Source organism: Centroberyx affinis, unplaced genomic scaffold (genome assembly GCF_046629955.1).
Source record: "Centroberyx affinis isolate AG114_WGS23_722 - 3 ecotype Tasmania unplaced genomic scaffold, CSIRO-AGI_Caff_v1 ptg002420l_1, whole genome shotgun sequence".
Classification (NCBI taxonomy): domain Eukaryota; kingdom Metazoa; phylum Chordata; class Actinopteri; order Beryciformes; family Berycidae; genus Centroberyx; species Centroberyx affinis.
In genome coordinates this window covers 38,836-60,224 of record NW_027280666.1, presented here as the reverse complement: position 1 = coordinate 60,224, position 21,389 = coordinate 38,836, and the positions used below count along the sequence as shown (strand labels likewise).

General features: G+C 39.3%; 1 protein-coding gene across 1 annotated transcript in view; it reads right to left on the bottom strand.

Moving 5' to 3' along the window:
- The window catches only part of LOC139656236 (extended synaptotagmin-2-A-like), a gene marked incomplete at its 3' end in the record, with an annotated part of 67,356 nt that overhangs the window by 32,845 nt on the left and 13,122 nt on the right, over positions 1–21,389 (bottom strand). Inside the window, exons 3-6 of the mRNA XM_071533743.1 lie at positions 10,650–10,691; positions 3,646–3,780; positions 1,832–1,908; positions 904–976 (exon numbers count right to left, since the gene is read on the bottom strand). Of these exons, the coding sequence (XP_071389844.1) occupies positions 904–976; positions 1,832–1,908; positions 3,646–3,780; positions 10,650–10,691 (327 nt within the window). The remainder of the gene's footprint in view (positions 1–903; positions 977–1,831; positions 1,909–3,645; positions 3,781–10,649; positions 10,692–21,389) is intronic.

The window sequence follows — 21,389 nt, the reverse complement described above, 5'->3', positions numbered from 1 at the left end:
ACGATAAGCTCTCAGTTAGAGGCCACACAAACTTCTCCAGTGTCTCAACGACTTATTTCTTCAACAGATTAGAAAAAGCCGACTGCGACTGGGGCTGTAAAATTTAAGCCGTACAGAAAGGCAAATGTTGACTGTGCTTGGTGCATGAAACGGTCGCTTTCTCTCCCTCTCTCTCACTTTCTCTCCCTCTCTCTCTCTGATCTCTGAACAGCAAACATGGCCTGATCCTCTGCCAACAGAGGAGTGGATAACCTCTCCTTTATCAGTCGTGTGTCAACACATTATGTAAAACTCCGTCTTCGGTGAGCTCGTGGGTAAACACGCCAGGTCATGGCTGCTGTGGCGAAAAGCGACAACATCTGGGTCAAAGTGTCGTTCTTTTTCATCATTCGTTCTCTATATTCTCAGTTGAGATGCATTTGTTTCCTCCTCCCCTCAGAGGCAGGTGGGCGGGGTTTGCCAGGTTTTCAATGTGCTCCGTTAGCTTAACTGACGCAGTTCAATTTATTTTTATTATGCCATTAGTTTGATTGAATCCGTTCAACTTAATTAAATATGAGGTACGCTTGATTTCTCCTACTCTTAAAAGACAGTTGGCCGAAGTTTGCCGTATTTAATCTCTTCTAACAGTTGAATCTGTTACTTAAAATGAAGCAGATCAAGGTTTTGAAGAAATCAAACAATAACTAAATTACAGAGCAGAAGTAGTGTTGGTATATCAATCATCAAGACAGTAAACAGGAACCTGAGGCATCAGAAACATGCCTTGTCACTTCCTAGAGTGCAATTTTTTATTCTACCACACCTTTTCCAAGAAAGCAGCATCGTGACAGACATCAAAAATGACAAAGTTCACACAACATTGTACATAAAATGTGCTGTAAATCTACAAGACTCTCATACCTGTATACTTTTGATCCCAGCTCTGCAGTAGTATTTCTTGATGTCCACATCAATCTCTGTATTCCCCACAAAACTGGAAGAAACGGCAAAAGCAGCGTCTGAATATACTGATGTGAAAATGAACATCACAGTTTGATAGTAATGAAATAAGGAAGAGGTATAGGTTTACAGTTATATGTTTTGCAATATGGCTGAAGCCAGAGGTGTGACCAGATCAACGAGTCCCAAGTCAGTCTCAAGTCTTGAGGCACAAGTCTCAAGTCAAGTCCCAAGTCTAAATGTAGATTACCAACTCAAATCCAAGTCAAGTCCATGTCATTAATGTCAAGTCTCAAGTCTAAATGTAGAACAGCAAGTCAAGTCAGAACAAATCAAGAGTCCAGTATCAATTTAATATCTTAAAGAAAACTAAATATCTAGGACTTTTCAATGCAATATGGTTTCAATAGGATAAAAACTTGGTAAGAGCATCATGAGTTTGATTTCTATAATCAGTTTCAACTTCAATAAATTCAATCATTCCATACAAATTCAGAAAACAGAATTTAAATTCAGTCGTCTGCTGGAACAAATCTCATCACTTTCAGTCTAAGTCATTTACACAAACACAAGATCTCAAGTCAAGACTTTAGAAACCTTTTCAAGTCAAAGTCAAGTCCCAAGTCACCAGAACCCAAGTCAAGTCAAGTCTCAAGTCTTCTCTTCATGCATGAAGTCAAATCTCAAGCAAATAAAACTGTGACTCGAGTCCAAGTCATGTGACCCGAGTCCCTAGCTGTGGCTGACGCTCTCATCCAGAGCAACATGGGAATACAACAGTAGAAAAAGCTTAAATTCTTCGATGGTCAACATTACAAGAAAGCAATGGTAAGGAGTGTAAAGGTTTGAGAATATGAAACTGTGTGAAGTTGAGAGGTTTTATTGTTACCTGATCTGCAGGTCCATGATGATCTGCCTCTTGTCCACATTCTCTGTGTAAACCTTCACCCCATTCACTCTCAGAGGCTGCAGAAACACAGAGGGGACAATGACAGAGTAAGTGAACAAATGCTTTTCGAATCTGACCGGCCTCACGCTTTAAAAACTTGAATATCCGCTGTTTATTACCTACATGCAAATTCCCCATATAAACTGAATCCCCTTGCAAAGCATTGCTCTGAAATGTAGGCCAGTATGCAGCCGTCAATGGGATAAGTTAGCAAAGACAAGAAAAAAAAAAGACTAACAAGATCACAGAGGAGGAATGCTTTTCAAATCCGGCTAAAAACTTGATGAACTTTACTGCCTCTGTTCCCCTGGAAAGCATGTTTTGAAATGCAGACCGAGTAAAAAATTCAGTGTGTGGGTGTCACGGAAGTAAGTTCGAAGGCATCGAAGTAAGAGGACAAGATAAAAATAGCAAGGCGATGATAAAAGATCCAAACACCTACACTGTGACTGAGGCTGTGCACAGTCTCAGGATTACAAGCTGCATTATTACAGCTTGTAGCATTTGTTAAGCAAAACTCGACCTGAGGAAAACCCAACAACGCCCATGGTGACTGCTCAGAGTTAGCCAGACACACACCTTAACACAAACACAACATCTACCATGATATGACATTATTGTTATTCATACTCACTGCTGCCACTGCTCACTTACTTTATTCACTGTTTAGTTTAAGGGTTTTTAATGTATTTTCTTACTTTTCCTGACCTTTAAGCACTTTGCAACTTTTGAAAAATCATTAGTAGGAGAAGTAGTACCAGTAGTAATACTAGCAGTAGTGGTAGTGGTAGTATTAGCAGCAGCAGCAGTAGTAGTAGCATCAGTAGCAGTAGTAGTTCTATTAGTAGTACTGACAGTAATAATAGCATTAATAGCAGTAGTAGTAGTAGCAGTAGCAGTAGTAGTAGTAGTGGTAGTAGTAGTGCAGTAGTTATAGTAGTAGTAGTAGTAGTAGTAGCAGTAGCAGTGGTAGCAGTAATAGTAGTAATAGCAGTGGTAGTGGTAGTAGCAGTGCAGTAGTTACAGTAGTAGCAGTAGTAGTAGTAGCAGTAGTAATAGTAATATCAGTAGTAGTAGTGCAGTAGTTACAGTAGTAGTAGTAGTAGTAGTAGTAGTGCAGTAGTTACAGTAGTAGTAGTAGTAGTAGTAGTAGTAGTGCAGTAGTTACAGTAGTAGTAGTAGTAGTAGTGCAGTAGTTACAGTCATAGCAGTCGTAGTAGTAGTAGTAGTGCATTAGTTACAGTAGTAGTAGTAGTAGTAGTAGTGCACTAGTTACAGTCATAGCAGTAGTAGTAGTAGTCGTAGTAGTGCAGTAGTTACAGTAGTAGTAGTAGTAGTAGTAGTAGTGCACTAGTTACAGTCATAGCAGTAGTAGTAGTAGTAGTAGTAGTGGTGCAGTAGTTACAGTCATAGCAGTAGTAGTAGTAGTCGTAGTAGTGCAGTAGTTACAGTAGTAGCAGTAGTAGTAGTAGTAGTAGTAGTGGTGCAGTAGTTACAGTCATAGCAGTAGTAGTAGTAGTCGTAGTAGTGCAGTAGTTACAGTAGTAGCAGTAGCATTAGTAGTAGTCATGCATTCATGTAATGATGTATCTCTTTGCTCCATTGTTCCTTTGTTTCTGCTGATCTTCTTCTTGTCTTGTGTATCCTTGTTTCTTTTTGGTTTGTCTTGACTGATAATCACTTTGTTTTAGAAAGCTGCTCCACAAATTAAATGAATATGACCACAGCAGCTGCAGCAGTACTTTCCCCCTCACCTTGTCGCCCATGTCGATCTTGGTGAAGCAGAAGGAGCTGAGGTGAGCGTTGGCGCCCTTCACCGCCGGCTCGATGGTCTCTCTGAACAACTTGTCCACAAACTGACAGATGAACGGCCACATCTGCTTCACCGTCTGAGGCAAGAGAGAGAGAGAGAGGTTTAGGAAACTAAAGCACAAAACCCTCATGGTCTATGCTTGGCTGTAGCTAAGACCTGATTCAGATGACTTAGCAAATTCTTAGCATATATACAGTATATACACACACGGAGCCATTGTTTTCCCACACACCCAGCTTTCACTGCATGCTTGGTGAACCACTTTGGCTCCATCCCCAAGATAAATTGTTTTGCTCTCTTTGTAGTTGTGGGAAGATTCAGGAAATGGTTTGGTAAATAATTGGTTGAGACACGAGAGATTTATGTTGCGATATGCTAATGTGGTGCTAGTGTAAAATACTGCAGAAAGAACTGCCTGCAGGAACAATGCAGGACAGACACACCATGGACGCATGAAGACGGGCTTCTACAATGGCTTCCACTGTATACAGTACTAATGGACGATAGATGCAGCATAAATGCATGAAGGGAGACTTAGGACTACCACAGTGTGTGTGTGTGTGTGTGTGTGTGTATAGATATATAGGGGATATAAAGAAGTATACTTTGGATTTCAAAATGGGTCATCTTTAAGCCATATTTTGAGTTGCATGGAGAGGTATATAATGTAATAAAAGGAGTCCTTAATCAAGTAAGTTTAAAATCCTATAGTGTCCAGCGGCCTGGGAAAATCAATTGCTCACATTTTCTTCTGAAAAGGGGAGGCGATGGAGACTTAGGGATACAGGGACGATCACTACATGAACACAGAAGATGGCGGGATTCAACTCTACGCTGCCAAAGGGACAAAACATCATATAGGTGATGAATGACTCAGGAAGCCACCTAGTCAGCCATAAACCTTCTTTTCATTGCATATGCAAAGAAGACACAGACAAGGATTAGATAAAAAAACGACACAACAGTTGTGTCATGGTGGCTCAGTGGACTAGGCTGCGCAATCAATCATGTATTAGTGTATCAAGGTTATTATAGTTTTGCATTTTTCATTAGTTTTTATTTTTATTTCGTTTTGACTTTTTGTTTTCAATTTCAGTTTAGTTTTAGCGGGTTTGCTAGTTTAGTTTAGTTTTTATCTTTTGAAAATGCTTAGTTTTAGTTTAGTTTTTATTTGTTTCAGTGTTAGTTTTAGTCTTTTTGTAATCGGGGTATTTGTCAGGGGCGAGATTAAAAAATTGAAAATTCTAGGCTTATGTATGAAATAAATTGACAAAGACGAAAACTAAAGACATTTTCGCTATAATTTTAGTTTATTTTACTTAGTTTTGTAAACACACAATACAGTTTCAGTTAGTTATCGTTTTTTTGTAAAGCCTCGTTTTTATTTTTATTTCAGTTAACAAAAATGTTTTTTCACACCTAGTTTCTGTTATTTCGTTAGTTTTCGTTAACGATAATAACCTTGCAGTGTATATGGTGATTTTAGCTTCTACAATTAATTATTTTACTATTCAACCAGATGAAAACATCTGGCTGAATAGTAAAACACCTGTAATAATAATAATAATCTTTATTTGCATAGCACCTTTCATACAAGAAGTGCAGCTCAAAGTGCTTAACAACAAAGAAATTACATGCATGAAAATAGACATAGAATGAGCATAACATAAAATGAGGCATGCCACCTGTAGTTGAACATAGTCAAGATGTTGATAAGAGACACAAAAGGTGCAGTAACATTATGTTGTTCCTCATATTGCAGATTTATAATTCAAAATAGCAAACAACATAATGGGCATTATTATTTCAGCCATTATTGTGCAGCCAACCATTGGATTAAGGCAGAAACCATGTACTCGCAGCATACTGTCAAGGGTCTGACTTCATGTTACATGGCCTCCTCTCCCTCTCTCCTCAGTCTTTCTGTCTCTCTCCACTACAGACTGTTCAGTCACCCAGAAAAGCCTTTAAACGCTCTTTAAAGACAGAGAAAGGAAACGTAGGAATGAGCGTGAGTCAGGCAGGAATGTCCTCACTGCTGATCATCACCTGACAAAATCTTTTGGGCACACTGGGGTGTGGCCCTCATGTGTCAAGACTTAGGTGACACGAGCATATAGACTGATACCACTACTACAACTGGAGAGGAGAGGAGAGGAGAGGAGAGGAGAGGAGAGGAGGAGAGAGGAGAGGAGAGGAGAGGAGGAGAGGAGAGGAGAGGAGAGGAGAGGAGAGGAGAGGAGAGGAGAGGAGAGGAGAGGAGAGGAGGAGAGGAAAGGAGAGGAGGAGAGGAAAGGAGAGGAAGAGAGGAGACAAGGATAAGAGAGGAGAGGAGAGGAGAGAAGAGGAGAGGAGAGGAGACGAGGAGACAATGAGAGGAGAGGAGGAGAGGAAAGGAGAGGAAGAGAGGAGACAAGGATAAGAGAGGAGAGGAGAGAAGAGGAGAGGAGAGGAGAGGAGGAGAGGAAAGGAGAGGAGGAGAGGAAAGGAGAGGAAGAGAGGAGACAATGATAAGAGAGGAGAGGAGAGGAGAGGAGGAGAGGAGACAATGAGAGGAGAGGAGGAGAGGAAAGGACAGGAGGAGAGGAGAGAGGAGAGGAAACAAGGAGAGGAGGGGAGGAGGAAACAAGGGGAGGAGAGGAGAGGAGGAGAGGAAAGGAGAGGAGAGGAGACAAGGAGAAGAGAGGAGAGGAGACAAGGAGAAGAGGAGAGGAGAGGACAGGAAGAGAGGAGAGAGGAGAGGAAACAAGGAGAGGAGAGGAGGAGAGGAGGAGAGGAGGAGAGGAGAGGAGGAGAGGAAAGGAGAAAGGAGAGGAGGAGAGGAGAGGAGGGGAGAGGAGAGAGGAGAGGAGACAAGGAGAGGAGAGGAGGAGAGGAGACAACGAGAGGAGAGGAGAGGAGGAGAGGAGACAAGAGGAGGAGAGGAGGAGGTTATAAATTCTAGTTTACATAATGTACTGCTGAGCATTGCGGTCCTGTGTAGCTCAATGGGCAAAGTATCGAAATAACATCTGCTATGTTTTCATCCAAATGTCATGCAAATTTTTTCGCAAACGTTTGAAATTTCACAAAAATTATTAGGGGAAGTAGGGGTGTTTACATCAGCTGGGTTGAAGCAAATATATACTGGCTTCCTGGAAGTTAAAAAAAAAAAGCAAAAACACAACAGAAAAATGTAAATAGTCTTTGAAGAACTGGGCAAGATGTTATTGTTCTTCAGTGTCAGCTATATTATATTCAAGCTTTCATCTGAAAATGACAAAGAAATGCACTTGGTGATATTCTAATAGCACCAGCTAACAGGCACATGACAGACAGCAGGTCTAGGCGGACAGATATTTTACACAAAACACTTCAGGATGTGCAACTGTTGTGCAATGAACCATTTGTCAGGCCGATCGTGCCAAGCCCATGTCATTATTTATTCAGCAAATGCGTTCCCATCACTATTTATGACATAGTTTCTTTACTGACTAAATATGTTTTCTGCTTCAAGCGAGCGTAAAAACCTAAAAAAAAAAAAATAGCTGGATGGAAACTCAGCTAAAACGTAAGAACGTGTGGTATTGTATTGCTATTGTAAAGAAACTTTTCTTTTTTTCCTCTTTTCTTTTATCTTTCGATTTCACTTGATTTGAACTGCACTAGTTTACTTTTTAAGTCTTTTATCTTGTGGATCTCTTGTCTGTACTTTTGCACTTTTTAATTGTAAATTTTTTACCTTTACTGTATTTTTCATTACTCTGTAAAGCACTTTGAATTGCCTCAGTGTATGAAATGTGCTATACAAATAAAGCTGCCTTGCCTAAAGAACTCCTAGCTAGGTGTAGAGTCACATTTTCATAAGAGAGAGGAGTAAGCTAGCTAATGAGAGCAGAGATCCAACAGAAGATATGTCACCATGCTGAATACTGGAATAATAAAACTGTTTTGTCATTTGATTTTTTGTCTTGAGAACGAGGCTTTTTTATCTTTCTTAGCTGAAATGTCTTTCGATAGCGGTCGCACGCTCGTAGCACCGCTCTCCATCCTCCAACAGTGGGCAGTTGGAAATGCCAGCAGGTGGGTTAATCAATGGTATTGATTAGGGGTGAAACGGATACCGAAAAAAATCCAAAGCGTTCGGTTCTCCACCAACGGTTTTGTACGCGCATGTGTGCTGCGGTTCACTCGGTTCTAGGTCTGGGCGATAATTCAATATTATCATTTATCATCTTTCAGTGGAATCATATTGCGATGATATGAAGATATTTTGATATCATGACACACATTTCTGCTGTCTAAATTGATGATGACAAGCAAATATTACTTAAAAACTCATAAAATGAAGTATGGTAGGAATATTATTTGAATATTTCAGTTTTGTTTGACATCACACCTAACATTACCATTCGGTTCAATGAGATGAACATTCATTTGATTATTTAACGTGATTTTGCATACATGAACCATATCGTGATATATATTGATATCGAGAAAAATCCTTATGATTATCATGATATTGATTTCAAACATATCGCCCAGCCCTACTCGGTTCTGTGTACCCCCACTCCCCACGTGGGTCCGATCTCCCTGGAGAGTATCTGTCCAATCAGCTATCAGAAATACATGTCAATCTACGATGACATCACAGCTGGATTAGCCTACTAACACAGCAGTAACCTGTGGAGCAAGTTTCACTTTCAGACTCTGCTGCTGCTCCTCTGCTGGTCTGTGAATCGCCATTAGAGCAGTGATGCTCAACCTTTTTCATATCAAGGACCCCTGATTTAGTCCACAATATGACCACAGACCCCCATTTGATGACATTTTGTCTCTTGGACCCAAATCTGAGAATATTTTTAATGTTGGATATGATTTTGTCCAGAATTCCATGAGTATCTGTATTGTAGATAGAGAGATAACAGAGAAACTATGAACAGTCATTCTTCTACATTCTCTAACGGTGTTTCTTGTAAATGAAATAATGGGTAAGTTTAACACTTCATCAGTTTGCTGGTGAGGATTCAAGGGACCACCTTGAATCCTCTCAAGGACCCCTGGTGGTCCCCGGACCCCACGTCAAGAACCACTGCATTAGAGATCGATTTGGATCAATTTGACTCAACTTTTGATTTTGTGGCTTCCGTGTCGATATTGCGGCAGTGTGGCACAGAAGAGCCCGACGTCTCTCACGCCACACAGCAGGAGGAGGAGGAGAGGAGGAGGAGAGCCGGTAGGACCAAAACAATATTTTGTTCCCGCAGCAGCAGCAGCAGTGATCTCTCAGTGAGTTCAGACAGACACAGAGCAGTAACTAAAACATCGGGGGGGGAGTGATGCGAGGATCAGGTTTTTTTTTTAACCCGCGACCGCCCGATCCAACACGTCAACATCCGAACCCGCCTGTTCGTTCTCAATATTATCTTCAAATCGACCCGACCCGCCCCACCTGCGGGACCCACGGGTTTTGGGTTTACCCGCACAGCACTATCTTGAAATCAATATCATGATAATCATAAGGATTTTTCTCAATATCAATATATATATCACGATATGGTTCATGTATGCAAAATCACGTTAAATAATCAAATGAATGTTCATCTCATTGAACCGAATGGTGATGTTAGGTGTGATGTCAAACAAAACTGAAATATTCAAATAATATTCCTACCATACCTCATTTTATGAGAGTTTTTAAGTAAAATTTTCTTGTCATCATCAATTTAGACAGCAGAAATGTGTGTCAAGATATTAAAATATCTTCATATCATCACGATATGATTCCACTGAAAGACGATAAATGATAATATTGAATTATCGCCCAGCCCTAGTTTATAGCAAAGACTTGTAGCCCAGTTCAGCAGTGGAAGATTTCAGTAGGCTGCATGAGTTAAGCTGCATGTTGTGTTGATGCCCTGGAGTAAAGCCACTGAATAGATAGAAGATAGACCAATAGAAGTTTGCATTTTATGTTGCAGTGATGCTGCTGTTGGCCTACATAGCTACAATGCAGGGATATTTTATGTTAAAATAACAAAGAGCCAGTATTTACTTTACTTTTGAAAGAAAGTCTGTTGATTTAGTTATACTGGACTTTAATTTCCAGTGAAAAAGTTTTCATTCAGGAAAACTTAAGATAAATACATTGTGTAAATTGGAATTTGAAAAAGAAACTAGGACAGCACTCCAAATTGACTTTTTATTTGCCACACAATCAATTTGGAGTGCTGTCCTAGTTTCTTTTTTATTATCTACTACTTTAAGGATCCAGCACCCAGTTGTCATGGTGTTATTGTGAGTTGAGCGCACTGTATCTTATTTTTTTTTGTAAATTGGAATTTGCAATTGTATTTCCCCTGCCCAGTGCACCAGGTATAGGCCTATACACCGTACCAAACCCAAACCCCAGAACCGTGATATGAACCGAACCGTGAGTTTTCTGAACCGTTTCACCCCTGGTATTGATCGACAAACCCCCACGTATTGCCCCTTTAAATCAGATCTTGTGTATTGGTAAATAACCATTGCAGAAGAATACATCGTGTTGTTTGAGACTTCCACTTAGATAATGGAAAAGCCATCTTCTTTCTATCAAAAGCCTCTTCTACATCCCAACCTCTTACTGGAAGTCTAGCTGAACATTTACAGGAAGGACTGCACCTCCCAGCTCCTGATCGCTCTCGCTCTCTCTCTTTCTCTCCCTCTCTCCCTCTCTCTCTTTCTCTCTCTCTCTCTCTCTCTCTCTCTCTCTCTAGGGAGGTGGTACAGTAGATCAGGCTCCAGATCCAGATCCTATTTATACACCTGTCTGCCTCCGCTAGCTAACTGGCTACCTGTAGCTGATGTAGAGCAGACCAGGAGTTGGGTGTGTGTGTGTGTGTGTGTGTGTGTGTGTGTGTGTGTGTGTGTGTGTGTCTGTGTGTGTGTGTGTGTGTGTGTGTGCATGCGGGAGGGTTGCAATACCTTGTTCAGCCACTCCACTCTCTCCACGTCTGGAAAATGGACCTGGAATGAGAGACAGAGCGGAAAGAGTTAATAATATGTTTTACAATTTTTACAGGATTCCCTGATGTTAAATTCCACGACTTTTCCATGAATTTCGATACTCTTAACATTTTTTATTTCTTCCTGGTTTGTAATTATATTCCTGTAAAGTGACCCATGATTTGTAAAATTCCCCAATATTCCCTGACTTCCACAGAGAATATATCACATTCCCCAACTTTGCCCTGTCTGGAATACACAAGACTTCCATGAGCAGTGAGATACCTGTTTACAGTATATTTTAGATTTTTTGGCTACTGTATATTTCAGAGTGACTTACAATGAAAGCAAAAGTCAAATAAGCTTGAACTGCCAAACAGCCAAGAGTAAGGAGGTGAAGAGTCAGAGCCACAGCAACCAGAAAAAAAATACAAAAACAGTCCGTCCCTGGAATGATTGTGTTCTTTTCCAAATTAACAACTACAATATATTCTAGGAGGGGAAAAACAAAGTGTACAACATTTGCAGCAAAATGTGTTTAACCCTCATCCTCCCTCTGGGGTACCCACAGACCCCAGAGCTATACTATTTGTCATATCTCACAGGTGCTTTATTCTATCATTCCAATTTTTCATGACTTTGTCAATCAATTTCTTCCTAATGACTTCATATCATTGTTTTCTGTTTCTGTTTTAATTAGTGCTTTTAAAAAATACCAATGTATTGGGGTCCTGGGGGACCCCAGTCAAAAGCACCCAATTCCGCCTATGCAGTTTTAATAGATGGAACTTTTTATTGGGTTCATGTTTGCCATGGGTCCTAATTTAAAGTCTCACACACTATCAGGGGGGGTAGGGGCTCTCTGTCAGTCATTTTGAAGGAGACAGACACAGATGCAGCAGACACAGATTTCCTCATGTGCTCTGTGACCCTAAATACTGCTCTTCCTAAGGTAAGATGATGCTCAAAGTCACAAATACAATACATCATTTAATTAACTGTAACTTTCCTAAAATAATAATAATCTGTTTTTTTATTCAGATGACATTAATTACATAACTAATAATGTTTTGAGAAGAAATAAGTTAACATTTTGCTATGATGTTTGTTTCTTACAGTAGTTTATTCTTGGGGTTCCCAGGGACCCCTGAGTCGGTAGTCCTTGTATGTTAAATATGTTGGTAGGATGAGGGTTAACCTGACACAGTGTCAGACAGGAGGGAAATTATCAATGGGGGAAAAAATTAGGAATGCAGAGACACATTTGGCCACTGATTAATTGGTTATTTCTGAACCATTTGTTACTGAACGTGTTTATATTTGAAATGATGAAACATACACTCTTCACTCTCTTTTAGTGAAGAGTGCATTTAGTTAATGAGCACACTGCAGCTACATGCTTTCTTTCAGCAGGGTGTTGCTGTGTGTTTATGTGTGCGCCACACTTCTGTGTACAGACTAATTACTGCAGATAAACACACCGCCGGTCCTTTGTTGTGACTAACTATTGTGTATCTTCCCAGCTCTTTTCTAACCATCCGTGCCCGTTCCCTCTGGGCGGTGCAGCCAGCACCAAGCTGACAATACCCAAAGTCCCTGGCACAGGCTTTAAAAACCCCACACAAACACACACACACACACACACACACCCAAACAAAAACCTGGAGATTACAAAGGCCTTTACAAAGACTGTTGCGTTGCATAACAGCAGAATGATACTTTCTTGTTTTACCCTCTGGGGTCAAATATTCATGAATTGTTTTTTTTTAGTTAATCATGCGTTTGCTTATATATTTTGCTACGATCCAAACCACTCTAAATGTAGATGGCACACGTATGAGAATGGCAGCAAAAATAATGAAGTGAGGAGTTTTATTCAGATCGGGAAACAAAAAGCAACACTGGCTGAAGTTCTTCATTCAGTATTTCAGAAATCTAGAGCAGTGGTTCTCAACGTGGGGTCCGTGGACCACCAGGGTTCCTTGAGGGGGTTCCAGGGGGTCCCCAGTCAAATTGATGAATTGTTAAACTTCAGCATTATTTCATTTACAAGAAGTTAACACAATTAGAGAATGTAGAAGAATGACTGTTTTGATCATAGTTTCTCTGTTATCTCTCTGCCTACAATACAGATAGTCATGGGATTCTGGACAAAATCATATCTAACAATAAAATATATTCATAAATTTGGGTCGAAGAGACAAAATCTCATCAAATGGGGGTCCGTGGCCCCGATGTGGACTAAATTACGGGGTCCTTGATATGAAAAAGGTTGAGAATCACTGATCTAGAGGATCCAGTCTGTGAAAGTGTTATTTTGTCACCCAAGGACTTCAGCTACCCACTATACTTTTTTTTTTCCGATTAACAGTTTTTCATTTTCTTCTTAAACATAATACAAAATATATACATCACAAAGTATACATACAAACCTCCCACCCTAAACCCCCCCAACTCGTCATCACCACATACGCCTCATTGACCTTGGTTGTCAACATAAGTACGTTCCATCATATGCAGCGGACACAATTATTTAAAACTAGACAAAACTCAACAAACAAACCATCACAAAATGAAAAAAGTACAGAACAAATACATATTTTTGTCCATGCACAGATTGTGACACTAAACACGAAACATGCGACCCCCCCCCCCCCAGATTACGGCCCATGTCAGGAGCCCTCCAAGAACTATTTGCCCCATTTCCTAATATATACAGTACTGTGCAAAAGTCTTAGGCACCCTAGATTTTTTTTATATACATTTCTTAGAAGTCTTGGATGTTTATTTGTTTTCTGCATTAGTGTGTCAGTAGACTGCTGTTTATTGTAAATTTTTGATATTCAGAAACTTTTCATTTCATTAGTTTTTAAAGTATCTTCGCTTTATGGATTTCTCTGACCTATGCCTAAGACTTTTGCACAGTACTGTATAGGGCTGGGCGATAATTCAATATTATCGTTTATCGTCTTTCAGTGGAATCATATCGTGATGATATGAAGATATTTTAATATCGTGACACACATTTCTGCTGTCTGAATTGATGATGACAAGCAAATTTTACTTAAAAACTCTTGATAAAATGAGGTATGGTAGGAATATTATTTGAAAATTTCTGTTTTGTTTGACACCACACCTAACATTACCATTCGGTTCAATGAGATGAACATTAATTTGATTATTTAACGTGATTTTGCATACATGAACCATATCGTGATATATACTGATATTGAGAAAAATCCTTACGATTACCATGATATTGATTTCAACCGTATCGCCCAGCCCTAGTACTGTACATCCAATCTTCCAAAGCAGCAGCATCCCAGTCGGCTGGGAGTCGACTGTGACAGATCCGTTACATGAACGACGCTTGTATAGACATGTGAACGGGACACATGAACACAGAACATGTATGTTAAAGCAGTGGTTCTCAAATGTGGGGTCCGGGGACCACCAGGGGTCCTTGAGGGGGCTCCAGGGGGTCCCCAGCAAATTGATGAATTGTTAGATTTCACCATTATTTTATTTACAAGACGTTAACACAATTAGAGAATGTAGAAGAATGACTGTCTCTCTACCTACAATACAGATAGTCATGGAATTCTGGACAAAATTATATCTAACAATAAAAATATTCTCAGATTTGGGTCTGAGAGACAAAATCTCATCAAATGGGAGTCTGTGGCTCTGAAGTGGACTAAACTAGGGGTCCTTGATGTGAAAAAGGTTGAGAATCACTGTTTTAAAGACTAGGGCCGGGTGATATGGTTGAAATCAATGTCACAATAATCATATAGACTTGTTTTTATATCGATATATATATCACGATTTGGCCTCACATACGCAGAATCACGTTAAATAATCAAATTAATGTTCATCCCATTGAACCGAATGGTAATGTTAGGTGTGATGTCAAAAAAAACTGACATTTTCAAATAATATTCCTATAATAATACCTCATTTTTTAAATAAAATGTATGCGTTATCAATTCAGATGGCAGCATGTGTGTGACAATAATAAATAATATATATCCCAAAATCACCATATGATCTCCATATGATTCCACTGAAAGACGATAAACGATAATACTGAATTATGGCCCAGCCTGTCCAAGCCTGTCATATACGATTATCTTGGCCCAAAATGATCTCGATGTACAAAATTGTAATACAGCATACTTTGAAAATAGTACCTTGAAATATACTTTACAGTTTGATTTAGTATAATTCTTAAATGTACACTTTTTAAATGCTTGTTTGCAAAAATATTCCTTGTATTATTTCATCAACTTAGGGCTGGGCGATATGGTTGAAATCAATATCATGATAATCATAAGGTTTTTTCTCGATATCAATATATATATATATCAATATGGTTCATGTATGCAAAATCACGTTAAATAATCAAACGAATGTTCATCTCATTGAACCGAATGGTAATGTTAGGTGTGATGTCAAACAAAACAGAAATATTCAAATAATATTCCTACCATACCTCATTTTATGAGAGTTTTTAAGTCAAATTTGCTTGTCATCATCAATTCAGACAGCAGAAATGTGTCACGATATTAAAATATCTTCATATCATCACGAAATGATTCCACTGAAAGACGATAAACGATAATATTGAATTATCACCCAGCCCTACATCAACTTACGTATTTCAGCACAATCAAGTATACTAAACACAACTAAAGTTCAACTTCTGTACTACTTTGTACAACTAATGTACAGCAAGTACAAAATTATTTTAGTACATTATTTTAAGTATACTACATATTAGTCTGACACTGCAAGTAAACTTTAGTATAGCACTAAAACATGAAGCGCCCATCAACAGAGAAATGTTCAAAGTGCACGCTGCATACACACACAAACACAAACACACACACACACACACACACACTCTCTGGTGACGATGTCTGCATGATGTTATGGTGTTTTTTCATGGGTTAACATTAAAATGACTGTTTGTATGGCAGTTACGATGAATCATGTTTCTGTCTTAAATGAATTTAAAGTGTATGTGTTTGTGTAAAAGAATAATTTTTTTTAGCTCCGACTGTGAAGAGAATGAAGGTTTTCTCACCTCCGCTCCATTCTACTGTTGTTTCTTACTCTTTTCATTTTGTTTCATGTGCTAATTTCATTTTTAACCGCTTTTCTTCCGAATGTACAGTACGTCCCATTTTTATCTCCTACTTCTATGTATTTTACCGTTCTTTTTTTGATGCCTTCCTGTGAAATGCTTTGTAAACTCTGCTTTTAGATAAGTGCTATATAAATAAAGTTTATTATTACACACACGTCACACCACTCCCAAGGTCGGCGCTAACGGTCTCAAATTACCGAGGCACGGGAAGTCGATTACACCAGCAGGCGGGCCCCATCCACAGAAAACATTCAGCACAGATCAGCATCTCTCTCATGATGTAATGGGAACCCATATATGAAGCTCCATAAATAGCTACGCAGCAGTGGAGGGGAGTCACACCAATTATTATCATTATGTCCCACTGTAAGACATCTATGATGAAAGGGAAGCGACTGAAGTGCCACTCGGAGTCTGGAGGACGGGGAAGTCAAGCTGAGGAGCTGGACTGAAGCCAAGTACGCAGATGAAATACAAACTGTTGGCTGCGTATGTTTATACAGGGAGGGTTCATCAAGGTAAATCTAATACCTTAAGACCTTTTTAAAGCCAGTTAGAATGAGATATAAAACCAATTTGGCCACTGAAATGAGCGCGAAAATGAAAATAAACTAGAAATAACCGCCTGGCGGTTGTATGCCTCCGCCAATAAACTTTGTTTTATCATTGCAAGGACAGTCTTCATTTATTGAACATATAGAATTAATGTGATTCAACTTAAAGGATTTTGGTGTCTGCAAAAGTAAGTGACAGCACTTCCACCGTTTTTGTAGAATGACCCAAGATCGGTTTCTCAGCTACAGTGGTAAGCAAAACATTATGATGTCACAGTGCAGTTGACCTTTGAACTTTTGGATATAAAATGTCATCACTTCATCATTTTATCCTGTTAGACATTTGTGTGAAATTTTGTCATAATTAGCGTACGAATTCTTGAGTTATGGCCAAAAATTTCTTTTGGGAGGTCACAGTGACCTTGACCTTTGACCTTTGGCCACCAAATTCTAATCAGTTCATCCTTGAGTCCAAGTGGACGTTTGTGCCAAATTTGAAGAAATTCCCTCAAGGCGTTCCTGAGATATCGCGTTCATGAGAATGGGACGGACAGACGGACGGACAACCCGAAAACATTAATAAAACATTAATACATTAAACATTAATAAAAACACTTTGGTCCTATCAGAGTATGGATCCACATACCTGGACAGATTCCTCACTAGGAAAACAATGCAAAAAGAAACCAGATTTAGATTAGATTTAGTAAAGGGGCATTGAAGTGATGGAAAAACAAGTCTCTCACTTTTTTTCTCCCATTTACAATTATTGGTAAACGTTTTATTTTCTTTGTTCCATCAGCACAAGTTTCCTCCCACTGGATTTCGTCGTTACACTTGTTCAAACTGAAAGGTTTAATAAACATAAAGAAAGAGATTCACTTAACCGCACGTGAGAGACAGTACTAGTTTTTTTTTTTTTTATATATTTTTAGAATCTGCTTTGTCGGCGTTCCTTTATGTGCTAGAAGTGATTTTCAGACTGTTCCTCCATACAATGGCAGTGAATGGAGAGAGAAAAAAAACACAATTCTCCAGTCTCCTCTACCGGAGCAACAGATCACAGAATCACTGATTTGGGGGTTTTATCATGGAGGAAGAGACACAACCCAAGATACTACCAAAGTTCAACAGCACTGTAACTAATAGTAATAATTACGGACTAGTAGTAACAACATCAACAGGTCTCTGGCACAGCTTTTCGCACTACTGAGGAGAATTTATTGAAATATGATGTTTCCATTCAGCTTTTCTAATTCAATACATCAGAATTCGCCTTCTTGGATGGAAACCCAGCTATCGATACACTCAAAATCCCACACTGGGCCCTCGAACCATGCACATGCACATCTCACAAGGCATATAAAACTGGTTGAGCTTGCATTTTGCAGATTGTGTTTGGTGATACCTGGCTGTGTTTCTTAGCGAGGCAGTGCGCTGTCTCAAAAGGAAGGAAAGAATGATTCATCTGTCCAGTAAACAGTAGCGGAATTTTCTCTCCTTTTAGGGTAAACAACGGCCTTTCTATTTTTCAGAGCGAGGGAGGGACGGAGAGAAAACGGAGAGAGGAAGACCGGAAATGTTATATTCATCCTCGTATAAAGACACAAAAGGACAAAGACTCTCTGAGATCGAAAACAAAAGTGCAAGGAAGACTCTCGCAGATACAAACACAAAAGACTAGGCGAGACTGAGAGACAGAGACAAAAAACACACAAGCAAGAACTTTGAACACAACAGTGAGCAAGACTCTCAAAGATGGGAACAAAACCGTGAGGGAGACTCTCAGAGATAGAAACTTAAGTGTGATTAAGACTCAGAAATAGAGACAAAAGATCTAATGAGACTCGGCGATATAAACAAAACAGTAAATGAGACTCAGAGACAGAGAAAAAAGTGCAATTAGGCCTAACACTTAGACATATGAACCGAATACTGAGTGAAACTGGTGAACAAAACAGCAACAAGACCCGGAGATAGAGACAAAAGTGCAGCTGGAGACTCAGAAATATGAGCAGAAGAGGAAACAAGCCTGACAGAGAGATAAAAGAGAAGGAGAGACTTAGAAATAAGTACAAAACAGTGCGCAGTAATTAGAGGTGCGAACAAAACAGCGAGTGAGACTCAGAGATATGAACTACATTTATGATGTTGATGATTTTTTTTCCATTCTTCACTCCATGATGTAAAATGCTCTATAGATGAAGCCTGCATTGTAAACCGGTGTAACAAAAGAGGGAAACTGATTCATTTCCCCAACAAACAGGGAACATTTCTCTCCTTTTTAAGGGGAACAATGGCTCGTCCGGAAGATGGTTTGGCATTTTTCAGAGTGAGGGAGGGATAGAGAGAGAGAAAGAGAGGGGAAAAGAGAGAGAAAGAGGAAGAGAGATAATCCCAATGGCATACTCACTTTACCCACCAGCCTTTCTTCTAACAGCCAAGCCAGGTTTCTATGTATGGAGCTCAGACTAGTTTAATAGCACAAGGTATAAAGTATAAAGGTGTAGTGTAGTGTAGTGTAGTGTAGTATAGTAAGGTATAGTATAGTATAGTATAGTATAGTATAGTAAGGTAAGGTATAGTATAGTATAGTATAGTATAGTAAGGCATAGTATAGTATAGTAAGGTATAGTAAGGTATAGTATAGTAAGGTATAGTAAGGTATAGTACAGTATAATATAGTATAGTATAGTAAGGTATAGTATAGTATAGTAAGGTATAGTATAGTAAGGTATAGTATAGTATAGTATAGTATAGTATAGTATAGTATAGTATCGTAAGGTATAGTATAGTATAGTAAGGTATAGTATAGTATAGTATAGTATAGTATAGTATAGTAAGGTATAGTATAGTATAGTAAGGTATAGTATAGTAAGGTATATTATAGTATAGTATAGTATAGTAAGGTACAGTATAGTATAGTATAGTATAGTAAGGTATAGTATAGTATAGTAAGGTATAGCATAGTATAGTATAGTATAGTATAGTATAGTGTAGTATAGTATAGTAAGGTATAATATAGTATAGTAAGGTATAGTAAGGCTACACAATGTCTAGTTGCATCAGATCCTGTGGATTGGTAAATGTTAAAAGTGCAACAAGTCACATGACTTGGACTCAAGTCACAATTTTATTTGCTTGAGACTTGACTTGATGCATGAAGAGAAGACTTGAGACTTGACTTGACTTGGTGTTCTGGTGACTTGGGACTTGACTTTGACTTGAAAAGGTTTCTAAAGTCTTGACTTGAGATCTTGTGTTTGTGTAAATGACTCAGATTGAAAGTGATGAGATTTGTTCCAGCAGACGACTGAATTTAAATTCTGTTTTCTGAATTTGTATGGAATGATTTATTGAAGTTGAAACTGATTATAGAAATCAAACTCATGATGCTCTTACCAAGTTTTTATCCTATTAAAACCATATTGCATTGAAAAGTCCTAAATATTTAGTTTTCTTTAAGATATTTAATTGATACTGGACTCTTGGTTTGTTCTGACTTCTCGTTCTACACTTAGACTTGACATTAATGACTTGGACCTGACTTGGCAATCTACATTTAGACTCTGACTGAGACTTGACTTGAGACTTGTGCCTCAAGACTTGAGACTGACTTGGGACTTGGCCAAAACTCGGATTACCATACATAAATGAGACTATGATCGAGATGATTGGTCTCCTCTATCTCACACCAGTGGTATCGTTAGCCTAGTTCTAGTGTTTCTCCACATTAAGACCACATTTCCCATCAGCATCTTATGGCTGTGTGTGTGTGTGTGTGTGTGTGTGTGTGTGTGTGTGTGTGTGTGTAGTCAGTGAGGTGGGAGTCAGTCAAACCATGCAACAGCTGTTTGAATCCTGACTAGGGATCCTGACCTCCCCTTCAGCCCCACCTCCAAACCAAGGCATGCCACGTGAGTGTGTGTGTGTGTGTGTGTGTGTGTGTGTGGGAGAGAAGGGTAATTAATGCTAGGGATGAATGAAAGTAATGCTAGGGTTGACTGTTTTAAACTGTGCAATCTGTCAAGGAGAGTCTTTTGTAATTTAAGTCCAACCACTGTCAACAGCAGTGTATGAGGTCGGCAGTTAGTGACTCTTCCTTCCAACCTGACAGCAAAAAACAACAAAAACAAAAAAAAACTGCTCATTCAGCGTTTTTGTGGAAGAATAGAGGAGGCAGGAGAGGAGATAACGGTGGGTGATGAAAGGTGTAGGAAAAGGAAATCTGCAGTAAGTGACAAGACAGTTGTTCCATGCCTCGATCTATATTTAGGTTTGTAGAGAGAGAGAGAGAGAGAGAGAGAGAGAGAGAGAGAGAGAGAGAGAGAGAGAGAGAGAGAGAGATAATCAGCCTAGGAAATTTGAGTGTCCCATTGTGCTGAGGGTCTGATGACAGTACAGAGGCAGCTTTTGGACAGTGGATAGCTGTCGATACAACAGCTGAGATGATGACTCTATTCGTCCATAGCTGCTGCTGCCTGCATCATTTTCTGAAATTGGTTTGTGAAGACAGAACTCTGATGTTAAAGGATAAGGCTGGTGTGTTTTAATGCTTTCCTTACCGTCAACAGATCCAATGAAAATAACAAAATCAACAATGCGTTTGCTCTACTCCCGTTACTTTCTGACTTCCCACGGTCTGTTTTTAGCCGTCAACCCGGAAGTCATTGGCTCCAATTGTAAGCTAAAAACCTTGAAATACAGCTCACACAGACATAGCTTCCATTTTAAAAATCGCTAACTGTTACTACGACAAGTCAGGCTGTTGTAGTTATTACCAAATCAAATTCAAACGGGAACAAATTCTTCATTACGCCGGGGACTATTTTCGGTGCTACGGAACTACTTTCCTGAGATCACAAATGTGTTTACAGCCGGCTTATTAAGTTGTTTGAGGAAAAAGTCGGCCGGCCCGGTGCATCGTGAGCAACGGCATGGCTCTTTGACGTGTTTTTAATCTATACAATACAATGGAGTTCTATGGCTGCATTGGGCACCGGCTACATGGAC